At 40.2% G+C, this 19,211-nt stretch overlaps 1 protein-coding gene across 9 annotated transcripts in view; it reads right to left on the bottom strand.

Moving 5' to 3' along the window:
• Positions 1–200: 200 nt before the first annotated feature.
• The window catches only part of LOC122982726 (glutamate receptor-interacting protein 2-like), a 31,866-nt gene continuing 12,855 nt past the window's right edge, over positions 201–19,211 (bottom strand). For 6 of the 9 annotated variants that reach the window (XM_044352240.1, XM_044352241.1, XM_044352244.1 and 3 more), the window contains 16 exons: positions 19,035–19,204; positions 16,086–16,214; positions 15,648–15,809; positions 13,536–13,722; positions 9,663–9,808; positions 9,465–9,545; positions 9,088–9,151; positions 8,478–8,623; positions 8,129–8,273; positions 7,682–7,821; positions 6,668–6,850; positions 6,419–6,578; positions 5,579–5,693; positions 4,993–5,217; positions 3,205–3,351; positions 201–2,300 (listed from right to left, as the gene is read on the bottom strand). In XM_044352240.1, the coding sequence (XP_044208175.1) occupies positions 2,103–2,300; positions 3,205–3,351; positions 4,993–5,217; positions 5,579–5,693; positions 6,419–6,578; positions 6,668–6,850; positions 7,682–7,821; positions 8,129–8,273; positions 8,478–8,623; positions 9,088–9,151; positions 9,465–9,545; positions 9,663–9,808; positions 13,536–13,722; positions 15,648–15,809; positions 16,086–16,214; positions 19,035–19,204 (2,398 nt within the window). In that variant the 3' untranslated portion in view covers positions 201–2,102. The other 3 variants (XM_044352242.1, XR_006403521.1, XM_044352247.1) reach the window with 3 other exon arrangements.

Below are 19,211 nucleotides of genomic sequence, written 5' to 3'. Positions count from 1 at the left end.
GTATGTACAAAATTTCATGGCAATCTATCCAATAGTTGTATAGATATTTCAGTCTGTATCAAAGTGGTGGATGGACCGACATAAAATCTCCAACAAACCATTGCATTCCACGTAAGTGTTGACTCTGGGTCAATGTGAGTAATCTCAGTCTGTGAGAGCCAAACTAAACAACACTGTTAAGAAACCAGAGCCAAATCAACTATGGTTTCATAACTTTATTCTCATAAAAAGAAATACATTTTCTTAGTTTATAATAAATTAAATAACAAAAATAAAATAATATCCAATAAATCTTTCAAGTTCCTTTCGACGGATTCCTGACATGTTCACGGTTACATCAGGGATGATGTGGAAATCAACCAAAAAATGTGCAGCCACATTCAGTATCACAGCTTACATAAAGATCATATACTGTATGTACATGTACTGTAAATAAAAAGAAAGCACAGCATACCAAGAGACATTATACAATAAAATAAAAGTACAATACAGTCAATATAAAACCTTAAAAATAGGCCTCTGTATACAACATGAGATTTGATAGAAGACATGAGTCATGAGTTGGACTGAAAAAAGTTACCATCCCAAGGATTTATCAGTCTGTAAGGCTGCTCTAAATGGGACAGTTTTACTATCACACATCTTCACATCAGCCAACACATGAAATGAAGCAAATGTTTCTTATTTCCACTGAGGCAGCTGGATCAGCAGGCCAGATTTGTAACACAAAAGCTCTATAAAAACACAATGTCATGATAAAAAAAAGGGAACACGCTCACAATGACCATCCTAGAGCAGAGAGAGAGAGATTGTCCCAATATATATTTTTTTATTATTTAGGAAGAGCTACTGGCTTGAGGACAACCCCTATGCATGCTTAACATGCTTATAGATAATGGTAGAAAAACAGCTACTGTAGAGAGGAACAAACTGATTATCAATCCAGTCAAATGTGGAGTTAAAACAAGAAAATCATTCATCACTGAAAACTGAAAAGGCATTTCATCCTCCATTTTCAGAGGGGATGTGATTCACTTGAAGACGCATCAGTTTCAGACAAAAAAAACCCCAACCCATCACTTTTTCTGGTGGAGTGTCACATACAAAGACTCAGGTTCACACTGGGAAAGTGAAACTTAAAAAAGTGACCTCTTAGAGCATTATAGAGAAATGTGCAAACGCAGTGTTACGAGGACCCATGTGCAGAATGTGAAACTAAAATCAAAATGCAATTTTAGCACTGAACACTAGAGTCTCTCTTGAACCATTCAGAAACTATTTATCTGTCAAGGGCAATCCACTTTAAAACAGAAAGGTAGAGTGTCTTCACAAGCAATCATGGTATTTAGATATAAGGAGCTTTAACATATAGTTAATGAGACTTGGCAAGTGGCAGTGAGGATTCTCTCTATTTGGAGGCACCGTGCCTTCTCTGGGGCAGGCAGTATGGAGGAGAGACTGGAAATGAGGGCAGTGAGCCAAGAAAATAACTTAAATAAGCACAACGTGCCTTGAACCTTGTGTCCACTAACACCCTGTGTCAGTGTGTGCGTGTGTTACATGCATATAAAAGAACTGTGTGTGTGCGTCTTTTGTGTAACAAAAAGAAAAACACAATGGGGTTGGTGTTCTTTCAATAAGAACATGATGCCCATTAAAGCAAGAGGTGGTAAATTTATGCAGAGTGTGTATGTGCAGCATTTGACTCTCTCAAGAGCTGAGCTGCATGTGTTGACATCCTTGCTCAGTCAGAAGCTATGACTCCCCTGTTATATAACCCTACATGTGGCTTTGCCTTTAGAGAGAGAAGGGGAGGGGGCTTCCCTGAAGCCAGAGCCTCCTATGAGCTGCATCATGTGAATATGATGCAGCTCAGTGACTAAAACCGGCAATAGTGAACACATGCACTTGTAACTTTGTGAGTGCGAGATGCTTCCAGGCCTTGAGAGTGGCTGTGTGAGTCTGCGTTTGTGCACGTGAGAGGGTGTTCATGAGTGTGAGGGTCTGAGTGGTACAATGTGACAAACTTAGCCATGCATGACGTATGTGTGTGTGCGGTTCCAGCGCAGCAGTGTTTCAAAAGCTAGTGTCTATCTTTGTGGTCACAGGGCGATGCTGTTGGTCCTGTGCTCAGAAAAGCAGAACAGTGAGTTTGAGGGGTCGTCACAGTCGTCAGGCAGCCCGGTATCTGCTGTTGCCAGCGGATTCCTGCTAATGACCAAATCCAGGCTGTCTCCTGCTTCCATAATTAGGGGCACAGTAAGACAGCAGTCCAAGTCTCTGGTCCTGACACGGTTCACCTGGAAGATTAGAATCAATCTCGTCATTCAACATGCTACTACATTTACATCTTAACAAAAAAAAAGACATAAAAAACAGTTCGACATTTTGGGAAATATCCTTTCACCCTCTTGCAGAGAGTTAGATGTGAAGATAAATACCAACCTGTTTACCAACATGTCTGTGTGGTAAATGTGAAGCAACAGCCAGGAGACAGTTAGCTTAGCTTAGCATAAAGACTGGAAAGAGGGGGAAACAGCTAATTTGGCCAAAAGTAGAAAAAGTGTCAGCCTATCAGCACCTTTAAAGCCTGCAAATTATACTGTTATAGCTCATTTGTTTAATTTAGTTTAGTTTAAAGTGTAAAAACAAGAAGTTGTGTTTTTTTACGGGCTTATGTGCTTGACTAATTCTTATCTGGGCACAGTGACTTCCTGTAATATCTGCTGGTTGCCTGGTGACCGTACCACAATGACAAGACCAGACTAGCCATATCCTCGTGTTTCCAAACTTTGTGTTAAGCTAAGCTTACCCTCTCCTGGCAGTAGCTTCATATTTAACAGACAGAGTGTCTGTATGCTAAATATGAAGCTAAAGCGTGCAGATGAATAGCTTAGATTAGCATAAAGACTTGAAGAAAGGGTAAACAGCCAGGGGTAAAGTCGTTATGTTAGTTTTTAATTCGTGTTTCCAGTCTTGATTGAAACAGCAGACAGTTAGCTATGCTAAGTTAACCATCTCCAGGCTTTATTGGGAATGGTGCTTAGTTGCTGTATTGCCGAGAGTTAGATGAGAAGATAGATTGATTGACTGGAAGTTGTATTGATCTTCTCATCTAACTCTCAACAAGAATGCAATCATTTAGCACATTTCCCCAAATGTTGAACTATTCCTTTACAGGTGAGCTTTTAAGACAAACAGTACCTGAAGAATTCGGTCGAAAGGTTTTAACCCCGCCTCATCAGCTGGGCCATCTGGTCGGATCATGTTGACATAAACCCCTTTCTCCAGAAGCCCATCAGATACACTGAAACCAAAGTCATGGCTCTCAAGGTCCTTCCTTATAGTCACCTGCAAACACAGTGACCCGTAGAGTTACATAGATTAGTTATACAGCACAGCACATATTAATGAATATCTAGAGTCTTTTACTCATTAGCTTTATTATTATGTATTATGTAAAAATGTACTCTGGTATTGCACCGCCATAAAGGTGGACTCATGAGAAACAGATTTAAAAAAGGGATGGTCAAAAATTAATGCAACAGAGGGCTGATAACCTGACTTTGAATCCGTAGTACGACTATAAATTACAATCTTTAAAATAATGCAACTCAATAGCATCTTTTTCCCAGAATCTCAGACCTGACAAAGCTTATTCAGGGCCTCAGAGGACATCATAAAACAGTTTTCCATGACGAGTAAACTGATTTTGATGTGTAAAATTAATGAAGTTCCCCTTTAACAGCCAGTTCAGTCATTTATGGATAAGGCTGGCAATACTCTATATTTTTGTTAGTCAACAGGAAGGAACATGTCACCCAGTGCAACGCTATGACTAATTGATGAGTTTTTAATAGTTTTATAGGTTTATACAACAGAAGAAGAAAAAATATGTCAAGCTTAGGCTACACAGGCAATACTTGTTTATAGGATCAATTCTTTGTTGGATTTGGTCTTTTCATGGAATGTCTGGAATATTGCCAGACTTAGTCTTTAAAATAAAAAAAGATAATATAATGCATTGAAACTCGGTGCAGGAAACATCATCATAATAAACAGTGGAAAAGGAGTTGCCCTAAGCAAAGTGGTGTTTTCATGGTTATTTGCATTTTAATTCAGTGGACAGATGAAAACACAGGGGCTGGACGGTGTGAAGCTATAATAATATAAAATGTAAGGTTCAGTTATTTTATACCATACCGACAAACTTACGTAAGAGTAATTGTTGCACAGCAGTTGTATTTCACTTCATTGTACAGGTGTCTATTGTGTTTTTCCTATTGTGTCCACTGTCAACTTCCTATATATACTAAATAGTTACAGTAGCTGCAGTCACACGCATCTTTGTCTTTTGTTTCTCTTTGGATACAGACCTACACCAAGGTCAGCAGGTTTGACCATTTCCAAACAACAGCTGTAAGGTGGGACTCTACACGTTGAGCCAAGATGACTTTCCATGATATCAAGTAAGATGTGTCAACTCAAAACATTGTTATTTTCCACATGGCAAGACTGTGATGCAATCTGTTTTTATTGACACAGTTTAACCCTCGTCAGTCAGCCAGACAAACACAGCACGGTGAAATGCACAGATGACACCAAACAGACGTGTCAGGAAGGACACAGGCTCAGACTGGGGTCACAGCATGTGAAGGCAGTGATAGACACACACCAGCACCTGTTCAGATAATGCTGTATAATGAGTGTTGTATGTTTTTGTCATACACACTGCAAGTCCTGACTGGCCAGGTATCCACTGGGACAGGTGCAGTGAGTCAAGTAATGGAGGCACGAAGGTATAAACTTCATAATGGGAAGATTCCCCACGGACAGTGTTGTTTATACCATGTTCATCAAACTGTGAGTGCAGCTGAGTGATCATTACGATCACATTCTCGCCTAAATGTTTCCTATGTGTTTGCATTTTTATGTTATGTTTTGAAACAATTTCATTCCATATTTTTCAAAGCCACACCCTCGCTGAACTACCTTGTGCAGTGCCAGGGTCGTAGGAGACATAATATCAGAGGGGTCCCCTTTGCTCTGGGATGCAATGTCTCTGGCGCCGGTCGACATGTTTAGGTTGCTTTTGTTCTTAGACTCGACATGGATTCCCTCCCTCTTGATGGGACTAATTTCAGACTGAAACATGGAGTCCTCATTGGTCTTGGTCTCCTCTAGGTACAGACTTAGAGCGCTACCTGTCATGGATGCCTGTGAGAGCACAAAATAAAAAAGGGATTATTAGATCATCATATAATAAAAAAGGGAAAAAGGACATCCATTTGGACAAAGCAAAAAAACCCACATATATAATCTCTCATGCAGTGTGCCCAGATCCTGATTAGAGGCCAAGGCACTTCGCAAATGCCTTCCGCGGTCAGTATGGCAGCAGGTGCCCTGCCTGTCTTGTCAGATTTAATAACAGATTACACACTCTGGCGATTATCATAATGCTTCATCTGGCATGGTCATTTAGGCTGACACTGGCCTATGAATACATGAAGAGGACAAAGCAGATGGGGAGGAAAGGAAACAGGAACAGAAGGGGGGAGGAGACAAAATATGGGCCTACCTCCAGCTCCCTGAGAATCTCTGACTGGCCACAGGTTTCGAGGTCCTGCAGGGCCTGGGACCAGAAGCTGTCTTCCTGGTTCAGGGTGCCATGGCAACGAGGGGGGCTGACGAATCTATGACAACGCAGGAACCAGAACATGAGAGCAGCCCTGCAGTCTCGAGGCCGGTGCTGCGTACAAAAGCAGCATGGGAAATGCAGTTTTTGGGGCTGCACGACGGAGAGTTCCTTTGAAAATCTCTCAGGACCACAATGAAGAGTTATTGTAAATTCTCTCACATGTGGCCGCTCAAACACAGAGGAGTCCGCTAGATTAGATAAAGCCTTTAAAAGCGTTCAATTTTACAAAAGTAACGTCACCCCAAAAAAGTAGAAGATTGAAAACATGTGACACAAAAGTTCAGGAAAAAAAAAAGATGTCAAGTGTGAGGAGACAGATATGGCTGATGTGTCCTTGGGCCCTTTAGGTGCTTTCTGAGGAAACGTTTGTTGTGGACAAGGGGTGACAGAAAGAGATGCATCTATGTGAAACACCAAAGAGCTCGTGGGCAGTTAGTAAAGCAGATGAGAGAGAGAATACCTGAGAAAGAAGAGAAAAGGACAGTTTGGAGAAGCACAAAACATGACAGCATACAACACAAAAATGACAAGAAAATTCAGACAGTTGCAGTTTGCTTTTGTCAAGGAACCCAAACAGAGAAAACAAACAAACACAGAAGCTTTTTGCTTATACACAAAACATGATTTAAAGACTTAAGAAAACCACTTACAGCTGCACTGATGTTAAAAAAGGACTGATGGGAAGGAAACTGCACCAGAGGAGCAGGTGTGTGCACTTACCTAGGTATCTTGTCCCACTCATCCTCAGTGAATCTCCCATCGTAGAGCGCTGTGTGGTGGACTAGGCCTGCAGAGCTGGAACTGGTTTGGCTCCTGTGCTTTGTACGCCTCCACTCATTTGGATTGAGTAATATATCAGACGTTTTGTGAAGATATGTCCCTGGAAAAACCAAGAAAAGCCACTGATCTCATTCGATGTAAGAAAGGCAATCAGTTATTTTTAAACAGCAAGCGTCAACCGGAGCTCACCTTGGCTACCGTAGCCCGCATCGAACCCTGAGCCGTCCCAGGAGCTCATTGCGGAATCTATACTGGGCACAGTGGCAGAGTAGACTTCTGAGTGTTTACTGGTCTTCTGGGAGTCTGTCAGATCATCCTCTGTGTCACTTAAAAACCCAGCTTCTCTTTCCGGACGCCGTCGGCCGTCGGACTCTGGAAATAAACAGTGACTCAAGTAAGCATTCAACAAGGAAGCGGTCATTTTCAAAATGCAAAGAGCTAAAACAATGCACATTTTTAGAAAAACGTTCCAAAATACATTAGTAGTTTTTCTTCATCTTAACTTTTACTCTATTTTTTTTATTAAATTAAAAAGACACCAAGAAGCAACAGTATACAAAACAAAACCCCAAGCCTCACCATACACTCCTACCCAGTACCCATTTCCTTCTTATCTGTCCCATACCTCAACCAGGCTGGATAGACCAGAACATATAAGTTAAATAATAACAATAGCAGAACAAATAATTATAATTTATCCAAAAAAACATATAGTGCAAGTTCACAACTATAATACAAATATTGTAAATACCATATTATATTTATACCAGGTACTGTAGGCAACTTCATTTATCTTTGTCCTAGGTTACTTTTGGGGACATTACATAGACTTACATTCATTTCCTGAGACTTACCCTAACCCTCTAACCCCCTGATCCCCTGACCCCTAACCTTAACCACTGACCTGAAAACCAGCTTGATCCCAATTGGGGACACGGCTTTTGTCCCCAGTTGGACAAGCTGTCCCCAGTTAACTCATCTTTAGTCTGAAATGTGTCCTATGACAGACCCACCCACCCACCCACCCACACACACAAATACAATTTTAGATTTTGTGGTTTACACTCTGTTTTTATATGTTTTTATATTTCTTTGTGTCTTTTTCTCCTGCTTTCCATTTTCCCTCTGTAAATAACTTTTTGAAAAGTCTCATGTAAATAAAGTTTGCTTTCTTGCTATGAGATTAAGAGGCGGCCAACATACGGTCGGCTTGTTTCTTGATCTTTAGGGTGACGGACTCTCCAGCCATCTGCAGGAGGTGGATGGCCTCGCTCAGCGGCTTTCCTTTTAGACTGACCCCATTGATGGCCAGGACTCTGTCTCCTATATGGATGGCCCCAGTCCTGCAGGGTTAGGAGAGGAAAGGAGACAGAGATACCAGAGTATACCAGACAGCACCGACAGTTGGGACAGCCAGGAAAACTGTCATGCTGCCAGTACGCTGACTGAGACAGAAACAAAGAGGCTTATTGTAACAGAAAAAGACGAGACAGCCATTGTTTACTGTCTCGTTGATTAAATTAAAAAAAAAAAAAGTTTCCACTAAAGTCGCTATTGGTCCCAGCCTAATGCGAGTGTCACCATCTTCTCAAATAACTACTTTGACCTCCGGCCTATCATTCTTCACCTCTCCCCCTGCCCTTCTCTCACCTCTCTGCCAGGCCTTTCTTGGTAAGGCCAGAAATGACGATGGGGTCAAAGGGCTCCTCTGTACCAGAAATCGTGATGCCAAGTGGTCCGTTATATCTCTTCAGCTCAACTGTGTAGATTATAGAGCCTGACATCTCCAACTCATCTACATCACATGAAGAAATATATTAAATACTGTGCATAAGATTTATGATAAAATATTCAAAATAGTTTGTGCAAATGGACAAATAATAGGAACTATTCAACAATTTTCTCCTTTATTTCTCAGGTTGTTCTCACTGTACTGCTTTTAAACCATAGTTGGCTTATACTGGATGTATGTTTGGTGTTTTAAAAGGGATTAATGTACCAATATTGTCCTCATCTTTCTGTATCCGAAGTTTGACCATGTCCTCGGCCTGCTGCAAGACATGCATAGCGTCCTCCATGGTGCAGTTCTCTAGGCGCACACTGTCGATGGCCAGCAGCCTGTCTCCAGGCTCCAGAGTGCCTGTTCTGCCGGACACAAGAGCAAGAGGACCACAACGATTAACTGGGACCAGGGAGCTGCTCCTGACTCACTATCCGAATCCTATTAGCCTGGTATCTCAGTGGGATCCTTGGGAGTGACCGTAACCTCACCCTCAACCTAATCAACACTGAGCCCCTCTGAAATGTAGCTGCTCTGCCCTACTGATCCAGTTTTGATAGCTCAATCCAATTAGCGTTGCATTACACAGTGGATTCACAAAACAATTTTATTTTGCTCATGAATAATCCTGCATAAACCTAGAAAACCTAGTTCATCCTGAACTAATTGTTGAGAAATTATTCTCACTAATGCGAGCTGCTCTCCACCGTGCAGACCAGAAAACAGAGCTGGAATAGAGTTTTCATATTTACAAAAACATTTATTTGTTTTAGAGCTGTGAAAAAACAAAAACAAGAAATTATTAGCTCTCTGTGATGATGGGACATACCTGTGTGCTATGCTTCCTTTTCTGATGTCAGAGATGATGAGGGGCTTGCCAGGTTTCTTACTTGCTGGTAAAATAGAAGAAAAAATAAAGTGTTTTTAATTTTGGATGTATGATATGTGGATACATTTTGCTGCACCGGTCATACTCATCTCCCTGTTTGTGTTTTTCTGGAGCTAGTTAGAGGAAGGGTATTGATGAATGCGGGCACAGGCCATTATTATTCAGAGGTAATGAGGTATGTGCCCTCATGCTTTTGCAGGCTTGAGTTTTATGGATCACAGAACATTGATTCAAATGAGATTAAAAGTGTGCAGATATGTGCATCAGTGTTGAGCAACACCGCCCCCTGCTGTATGTCTTGTTGCCAACAAACTCACCACTGATGGTGATGCCCAGCTCCACTCCTCTCCGCTTGGGTAGTTTAACATGGAAGGTGCCACTGCTAGGAACCACAGACTCTAAATGAGATTTAGAGTAAAGATAAATTGAAGCAAAAATGCATTATTAATAGTGGATATATGACTGTATGATAGGAAATCATTTCCCTGCAGTGCATGTACTGAAGTATATGATACCTGCAACATCAAACTCAATCTCCACTGTGACCTTATTGGCCAGAGCAGAGTCTCTGAGCAGCTGATGGGCTTCCTCCAAAGTGCCATCTTCAGTTGGGATCCCATTAATGGACAATAATCTGTCTCCAACCTGCAGCAGTCCGCACCTTCACACCGGAAAACACAGAAAAGACTTACACTAGATATAAAGGCCCCATAACAGATTATGTATTAATAAAAATAAATAAATTCACATGTTCAGAAGAAATGTGACTAGGTGTAAATGTAATAAGATGGTTTTAAAAAAATGAATCACATTTTACTAGAGCTGCAACTAGCGAGTATTTTAAATCACAAGTTCCAAGAACCTGAGGTGATAAGATTAAACAGTTTGTTTTAAAAAAAGATATTCAATTTGTAATGATACAAAACTGAGAAACACAACAGACATATTTGAGAGTCTGGAACCAGCAATTGATTAATCAATTATCAAAGTCATTGGTGATTAATTTTCTGTCAGTTAAGTAACTGATTAACGGATGAACTGTTTCAGGAAACCCACACTGCTTTCAGTGAAATGATTCTAGATATTGAAATATTAGAGCTGCTATGATTAATAAGTTGACAGAAAATTAATCAAACTATTCTGATAATTGATTACGTCCTTTTTCATAAAGCTAAAATCCCAAACATTTGATGGTTCCAGGAATTCAAACGTAAGAATATTTCCAGTATAGTAAATTCATTTTCTTTGGCTTTTGTACGGTTGGTCAGACAAAAAAAAAAAAGGCATTTAAAGGCCTCACCTTTTAGAAAATTACAATGGGCATTTTTCACAGTTGTTTGGTGTTTGGTTTTACAGATCAAATGATTAATCAAGAACATAAACAGAGGATTAATTGATAATGAAAATAATGATAATAATAATAGTTGCAGCCATATAATGACTTAGTTTGCTGATTTGAATTGTTTTGCTCAGTTCAAAGATCAGCTTGATCACTATGTAGTAGTTTGTTCAATTTTTTCTAAGCTAGGTGATTGTGTCACCGTTCAATTCACTTTAGTACAACAGTATTGGTGTTACTGTTGAAAAGCACTTCATCACGTACACAATAGTAATTAAATGCATAGTCTCTCATATGTTCGTGCTGATTCCGTCTTCAGTTCACTAGTACGTTCATGCTAGTTCAAGCTGTTATGTCCAGTTCAGTACAAAACTAGGCCTTATACGGTTAAAAGCTCTGCATCCATCAGGCTTCTGTGCTCTTTTGATAAGCTCTTAACGAGAAAGTGAATCATGGCTGAACTCAGTAAGTGGAGCTCCACTGCTAAAAGCTAACTGACTCCTTCAGTGACGACGATGATTCAGTATGGTTAGTTCGGCTGGAAGATTTGGTGTTAAAGATTTGTTTGCTCATGTACTGAACATCTCTAGTAACACTCTGACACCAACTTTAACACCACATGTCACATGAATGTTTAAAATGCCATCTATAAAATTAAAAACAGCCTCTAGACTTGACATAAACACACATAAAACTGACCTTACATGAACTTGAAAATTACCTCACTCATACAGAAAAAAAACCCCACACATCACACATATAATCAGACCCCTAATTGTGCGGGCAAATGCCGAAGCACTGTCAACTAATATTAATTCACTGCCAACCGCTGCTGCTCATTAACCTTGCGTGGAGGCTGACACACCAACATCATAGTCATATGCTGCATTTGAGTCACTCCTGTCCAACTGCTGCTGGACCAATTGTTATAAGACCCAGGGGACAGGACCCTAACGCTGCCGGCACAGACACCACCATTAATCTTTCAAGACAAGGACAGATACTACACAGTAGCCTGATCAGAGTTATGTGTTAATTAGACAGTAACATGTAGTCTTGATCAATACAATGCATACCAGGATATAGGGGACCTTTCCCAATTAAAAAAAACACATCCCTGGCTGCATCAATGCCCCATGGATAATGTGTCTACTACTAGAGACTCCTCTAAATGTGTAAAAAAAAAAAAAACCCTGCTAAGGACTTAAATAACAATCATAATAAAATGCCGTTAAATACACCATTACCATGACCAGGAGTTGACGAGCACTACAATTTTAAACACGTAGGCTATTAGCAGACATTAGAACAGCGGTGTAGTTTGACATTTTGGGAAGTTCGTTTATTCGCTTTCTTGCCAAGACTGTTAGCTACAGCCAGCTGCTGATTAGCTTAGCTTAGCATAAATAGTGAAAACAGGGGGAAACCGCTAACTGGGCTCTGTCCAAAAGTTCTCGTGGCCCCTTCCTACAACTTTCAACACACATCCGCAGACAATAGACTAGCAGTTCCTGATCTTTTATGGCTTCCGACCCTTTAAATGCATAGTTTAATACATTTTGGGAAATACATTTATTCGCTCTCTTGCCAAGAGTTAGATGACCGTTAGCTACAGTGGAAAACTGAAACAAAAAAACAAAAATTGAAAAACTGAAAATGTATGTTTTGTAAGAGTAGAATTTATGGCAGAGCTGTTGTATTGGATTGCATTAGATTGCACAGGTGTTCCTCGATGAATGTAATCCCTTGTAACATCACAACATACTGTTTTTACACTTTGGCTTTTTTACCAATTAAACAAACGATATAACATGTAATTAGTGAATTTAAAAGGAAAGGCTCACAATTTTTCAAGTCAGTCTTAAAACAATAGCCAAGTGTCAAAATGAACATTGAAATAGGTTTTTCTCACCATAATTATTCCTAATGTTCATAATGGTTATTAGAAGATCCCTTATTAATGCACTTACAATGTAAGTGATGAGTGCCAAAATTCACAAGCCTCCTGCTGTGCAAAAATGTATTTAAAAGTTTATCTGAAGCTAATATGAAGCTTCCGCTGTCCAGATTAGTCAAATAAAGTAGATATCTTTTAATATTACAGTCTTTTTAGTGCCAAAGTCCCTCTTTTTGTCACTATTACTTCCACCGCAGCTCAACAGGGTTTGGCACTAAAAAGACTATAATGTTGAAAGATATCTACTTAATTTGACTAATCTGGACAGCTGAAGCTTCATATTAGCCTAAGATAAACTTAAATACATTTTTGCACAGTAGGAGGCCTGTGGATTTTGGCACCCATCACTTACATTGTAAGTGCATTATGAAGGGATCTTCTAATGACGAATATGAACAGGAGGAATAATGATGGCAAGAAAAACCTATTTCAATGTTCATTTGGACACCTGACTATTCTTTTAAGACAGTATTGAAAAATTGTGCACCTGTTCTTTAAGGCTCAGTCTAGCTGTTTCCCCCTATTTCCAGTCTTTACGCTAAACTGTCTCCTATAGCGTTTAGCTTCATGTCAAATGGAAAGAAATGAGAACAGTATCATCTCATCTCACACTTGATGAGTAAATGAATAAGCATATTTCCCAAAATGTTTAACTAATCTTTTACAGTGAAGCAATATCCACTTGTGACCCCTCGTCACCAATTAAATGTGTCTACCAGCTGTGACCAGTACAACCCAAGAGTTTTTTTGTCTTTGTTTTATCTAAATCATTTTTGGAGACAAAGCATAAAATTCAAAGATTAAAGGAAAGTTTTGTGTAGCAGAAACATGTTTTTTCTGCTTTCCTCTTCTGTTAATCACCCCTTCCTGTGGGTCCAGACCCCCAGTTTGGGGACCACTGCATTAGAGAAATGCAGCGCTAATGCTCCTGCCTTCAGAATAAACATCATTTAGACACCAGGCTAAAATTAGCTCTTTTTTTCCACATGTGGTGTTTCATTGCCAAGCTGAATGATTAGCACTCGGGCCTCCAAGTTCAAGGTGACTCAGTATATGATATTTGTTTACTCGTTAGGTGTCTCAGCGCGTTACCTCTCAGCTGGGCTGTCGGGCTCAATAAAGCGGACGACTGGGGGAGCAGACAGGGTTTCTGTAGCAAAGACACCCCCCTGCAGCTGGATCCCAAAACCTGTGAGCGGATCCCCCCTCAGGACGACTTCGCTTGTTTCCACATGAAAAACCTGCCCCCCTGGGCCAACAGAACTGGATGCCAGAGATACTGAGGGAGAGCGAGGGAGGGAGGGACACAACAGAGGGAGATATTAGTGGAAATGTGGCAGATAAATGGAGCAAGAGAGGGATTGTGGGAGACAAAAAATGGAGGAGGGCGAGAGGAAGAGACATGCACCCACAGAGACGGAATGAGAGTGGAAAGGGAATGAGTCACTTATCAGTGTTTATGTCAGTCACGTTTACGTCAGTGATCAGTCAAATCTGTTCACACACTGGGGGGGTCAAACGGGAGGGAAAGGTGTTTAAACAGCGCTGCAAAACATGTTAAAGGGATAGTTCACTCAATTTACAACAAAACATATTTTCTCACTTAACCTCCTCTGGTATCAAGCCCTTTAGATAGCTTTTCTGGGTTTTGAGGTTTCTGCCCGCACTCAATGCAATGGAGTTGAATGGAATTTCTTTTGTGATGCTTACAGCTTACAACAATATCTCTTTGCAGAAAACAGGGAAAGAGATCAGAATTCAAACATAGAAGAGGGAGAGATGCACACCAAGAACAAAATTATACACAGGTATTATCATACAACAAAATTAAATTTGAAAGAGTGGGACTCCAGGAAAAAGGCATGGCTGGTACCATTCCTCATTTAATGTGAGAATGTTCGTTTGTTTCTCCTTTTTGGACACAGGTCATCAAAGTTATTGGAGGGTGGCTGAATAAACTACTGCCAGAATGTGTTTAATAGGAAACAGGCCTCTCCATCGGAAGAGTCGGGCAAAACCTGATTTTGCTGAATTATTCAAATCAGTGACAGACATTGCCTCTTTTGAATCTCTAATCGCAAGGACAAATAATTACCAACAAAGGTTTTATGACGCCTAGTCTCATTTTTAAATGTATAAAGACATGATAGGAATATTTTATGTTTTATTAAGAAAATGTGATATGTCATTTATGTTGTATTATATTTGTACTTTGTGTCCTTTTCCTGCAGTTTATTGGTTTGTCTTAGTTTACTTATGTCCATTCTTTGTTAATTTACTGTAATTTTTTATGTATTTGAAAAGTTAATAAAAAACTTGGAATTACATAAAAATATCTCGTGGCAGAAACAATATCCTCTGGATAATCCACAGATTTTTCAGTGTTTGCTTTCAAGTTCTTTCTACCGAACAAATAGTTCCTATAAATTCTCTGGATGATCTTGTTTGAACAATTATTACATTTATTGCTTTTCTTTTAAGCTTATTCATTTGTCCATTGATATATACAGATGAGTGACAAATTAAAGGAAAAACCGGCACAGATCTGAATACAAAGTTGTTCTGATTGATCATTTTTATCCTATGATGAAACATTTCTATCCTGATGGGAGTGATCTCTACCAGGATGACAATGCCCCCATCCATAGGGCACAAGGGGTCATTGACTGGTTTGATAAGTATGAAAATGATGTGAATCATATGCCATGGCTTCTGCAGTCACCAGTTCTCAACCCAGTTGAAGATCTATGGGAGGTTTTGGACTGACGTGTTAGACAGCGCTCTCCACCACCATCATCAAAACACAAAATGAGGTAATATCTTTTTGAAGAATGGTGTCCATCCCTCCAGTCGAGTTCAGAGACTTGCAGAATCAGTGCCAAGGCACACTGAAGCTGTTCTGGAGGCACCTGTCTGTGTATATACACCCCTACAATGTATGATTGTATAAATGTCCATATCAAACTACAAGAAAAGTATTAGAAAAAGGTGTTGCAGGTTGGATTACAGTTGAATTCCTTTCACCTCTATTGTATTAAGGTGAAGGCAGAAATCTCACACTCAGTAGATAAAACTCAAATTATCTGCAGTGGTTGATTCAATTAGGTTGAAATGAGGAAATATGTTTCACTGTAATGTGGCGGCTGAACTGACACCTTTTAATGTGAAAAAAAAATAGAAGAAGAGGCAAGAAAGTTGTCATACATGAGCTCTTGTGGTCCTTCTTCCTGGTCCTCCTCTTGCCAGTCGAGCTGCGGGGGCTGGTGGGAGCGATCGGAGGGACGGGGCAGGGCAGTGTGTTGCTACCCTGGCTGCTGAAGCCTGAGGTGGCTGTGGAGGAAGGGGAGAAGCCACCACTCACCAGAGCTGAAAGAAGACATAGCACTACACTTATCAAAATGCTGGTACAGTGAGAGCACACCAAACCAAATCCTCCCATGAAAACATCATGACTTTTTATACACATCCACAGCAGCGGCAACAGCATTAGCACACACTCATGGGAATATGCAGCAAAAGAGAGTAATGTAGTAATGGATGTTGAAGTAAATCTCCTGGAAATAGATTTAACAAACGTGCTGAAGAAAAGGCTCCTGCTTTGGTGTCTCGCCAGCAGCAGTGCTGTCACAAGTGATAACTTACATTTGCAGTGGTCCTGCTGGTTGTGTGGGTGGCTTGGGCTGCTCCATGTCTTGCTGTGGCTGGCATGTGGGGGATGGCAGTAGTTGCTGCTTTGATCCCAGTGATGATGGTTGCTCTTCTGCACTTTTACTGCAGAGGTAAAGAGGAAAACACATCCATTATGTAAACCAGACCCGTTCCTCCGTTGTGCACTTTTCCTAAATTCTACCCATGAAATTACGCTTTCATTCCCATGTCTAAATTTGTACCACACCACACATTGCCTGGAGGATAATTCACTGCGGAGAAATTGATATTTAATGTTTTCGTCATGGTACGCTAGATTAAATCCTGTGGTTTAATGTATTTTGATGAGCATCTGAGAATCAGTTAGACACACAGATGGGACGTGGTGAAGGGTCTAAAAAACACAGGATCTTACTTTTACTAGCAAGCTTCCAAAAAGCTGTGTGCAAACCGGAGATCATTTTTATAATTTCATTTTCAAAAGAACCCAAAGGCGCAAAAACAGTCTGAGTAAGTTGATCGCTGGGCATGATGTTGTTGTCTTACAGCAGGAAGTGATACTGGCTGTTAGGAAACATGTGGCTTGACCTTGATTGGGCACAGCTGAATGCTTGATTGCTGATGAGGCAGCATGTCTGTCTCTGAATCTGATTGGCAGATATTTTGGTCTAAATGTGTTTTTAATTTAATCTTTTTCTTGATTCATATTCATGTGGGTTTTTTTTTTTTTAGTATTTCTGTTGACTTTTCCTTCTTTGCGGGAAATAGAGAGCACAGATTGTTGTTAATTCTGAAAGGCGTCATTTCATTCTGTCAAACATCTATGAAGCATTCAAAGGGAAACAACTGACCTACTGTATGACACACACCTCAATAATTAACTTCCCTTTACAGATTCATGAAGCTAAATTTGTCGCCGACCGTTACATGTGACAGTAATCCATGCTGTTTCATTTGCAGGGGTCTAATCTGTGTCAACTTGCTCACATGGATGGAGGATTTGCTGAATACATGGAGGGCTGCAGTAGCGCCTGGGATGTTTTGCCACATTCAGGGAACCTGGTTAAATCCAGCCGTGTGTAATCAGAATACATGCAGGAGAACCTCTGTCCTATTTTGGAGAACCAGTTTCTATCGGACTCAATCAAACCTGTAAAGCTCTGGCGGCTTATACTAAGCTCACCTTGGGGAAGCTCTCCAAGAAATGGTGTTTTCGATCTACACTGGTGGAAAGAAACATTAACTCCTAATCTCTTAGTGGCCATATCAGTCTTATTAAATCCCCAGAGGAGATTAGACAAATTGCATCTTATAATCACGCCTCATCCTGGGGGGTAAAAGAAGCTGTGAAAATATGGTCTCATCATAACGTCATGGCGCCTTAATCAAGAATCACTATTCTCTTGAAATTTCAGAAGACAAACAAAATTATAGAAGTGACGCCTGTGCTGCACTTTGAATTGAGACAGTCAACAGGAGCCACAACAGCTCAAGTATTTCACTAAGTAGAAACAATTTATTGGGATATTGAAGTATTCAGAGAAATAACTTTAAATCAGACGAAATTGATGAAAACTACATCATTACATGAAACAAAACACAGATGACAGAGTAAAAGTGCAGTGCTGCAGACTGGACCACGCAAATATGAACAAGGGACAAAGAAAAAGTGTAGAAAAACAATTCAGTGACCCGAAAGGAGACTAAACGGCATCTTATTTCTCTTTGTCATGTTCTATGATTCTTCCCATGCTCACATGTTAAGGAGCCCCTGCAGCAGCTGACCCAGAAATAAGTCGTAAGACAGAACATGGCACGAACATGATCTCTGACAGAGAAACTGTGTGTGTTTATGCGTGAGTCTGTGTGTGTGTTGCTCGTTGGGATGCATAAGAGGCTGAGCGTGTACCCGAAGGCAGAGGGATTGTGTCCGGCAGCACAAATACGCACGCGCACGCACGCACGCAGAGGCTGATTCACAGTACATGGAAGAAGGCAGCTGGGAGGCAGCCAGGCTCTTTACAGCTGTAGGTAAAATAACTAAGAGCGGCCACAATACATACGGTGTAGACAACATGCTGGACCTCCAATCAGTCTACTGTATATTCACTCAATCTACAAACAGAAACTGCTTATAAAGATTTAAATGATGTACTGTTGAAACGATTAGTCAATCAATCGACATTGTCCTCTGTGAATTCTTGGCATATTGAAAATTTGCATATTTCACCGTCAGCTCCTCTCTTGAAAAATGCTCATTTTGCATTTCTTACTGAAAAACTGCACAGCAAACCTACATACCGGACCAATGAACATGTAATATTATGAATAGTACTTATATTGCATATATTTATAGTTTGGTATCTTTGAATTTTTATCCCTCATATTTCTTGTTTCTAATTTTTACTTTTACTCTGATTATTATTTATTACACACTAGTATTAAGACTTAAGAATATACTGCCCTGCATTTTACCACACATATTTTTTTTGTATGTAACAAATTAAACCTTTGAATCCTTTGATACGTTGATCCACACAAAATTACTGTATAATAATTCTTACAATTGATTGTTCAAATTTTCAATCATTCTCTGGTTGCAGCTTCTCAAATGTGAAGATTTGCTTCTTCTTTCTGTTTTATATCATTGTAAATTGAAAACCTTTGGGGTTTTTGACAGTTTTTCGGACAAAAACAAGCAATTAGGCTCTGGAAACTTGTAATGAGCATTTACACTATATGATTCATCAATTAGTAGAAAAAATAAATGACAAATGACTTGTTAATTGCAGCCCTAAAGTGATGTATAGTGTTATTCAATGCGTCACTTGCTTTGTCCCAAATCATTTCCTCTTTCACTTGTCATTCTCACATCTCTTTAATTTCTTTTCTATTCCACAACGCAGTCCCTCACAGAGACTTGCTGTGTTTTCTGTCTCATACCTGTGTCTTGTGGCCTGACAGGAAGTCTGCTCTGACTAGCCGGGAGAATCTCCAGTTTGACAACATCAGAGGTGTTGCCAAGAAGCTGCATGGCCTCCATCAGAGAGCAGTGCTCTGTGCTGGTCCCGTCTATAGACAAAAGGATGTCACCTACGTGCAGCGCTCCACACCTGAGAG

Source organism: Thunnus albacares, chromosome 5, assembly GCF_914725855.1.
Source record: "Thunnus albacares chromosome 5, fThuAlb1.1, whole genome shotgun sequence".
NCBI classification, from domain to species: domain Eukaryota; kingdom Metazoa; phylum Chordata; class Actinopteri; order Scombriformes; family Scombridae; genus Thunnus; species Thunnus albacares.
Note: the sequence above shows the minus strand (reverse complement) of the source record. Positions and strands in the feature narration are given on the sequence as shown.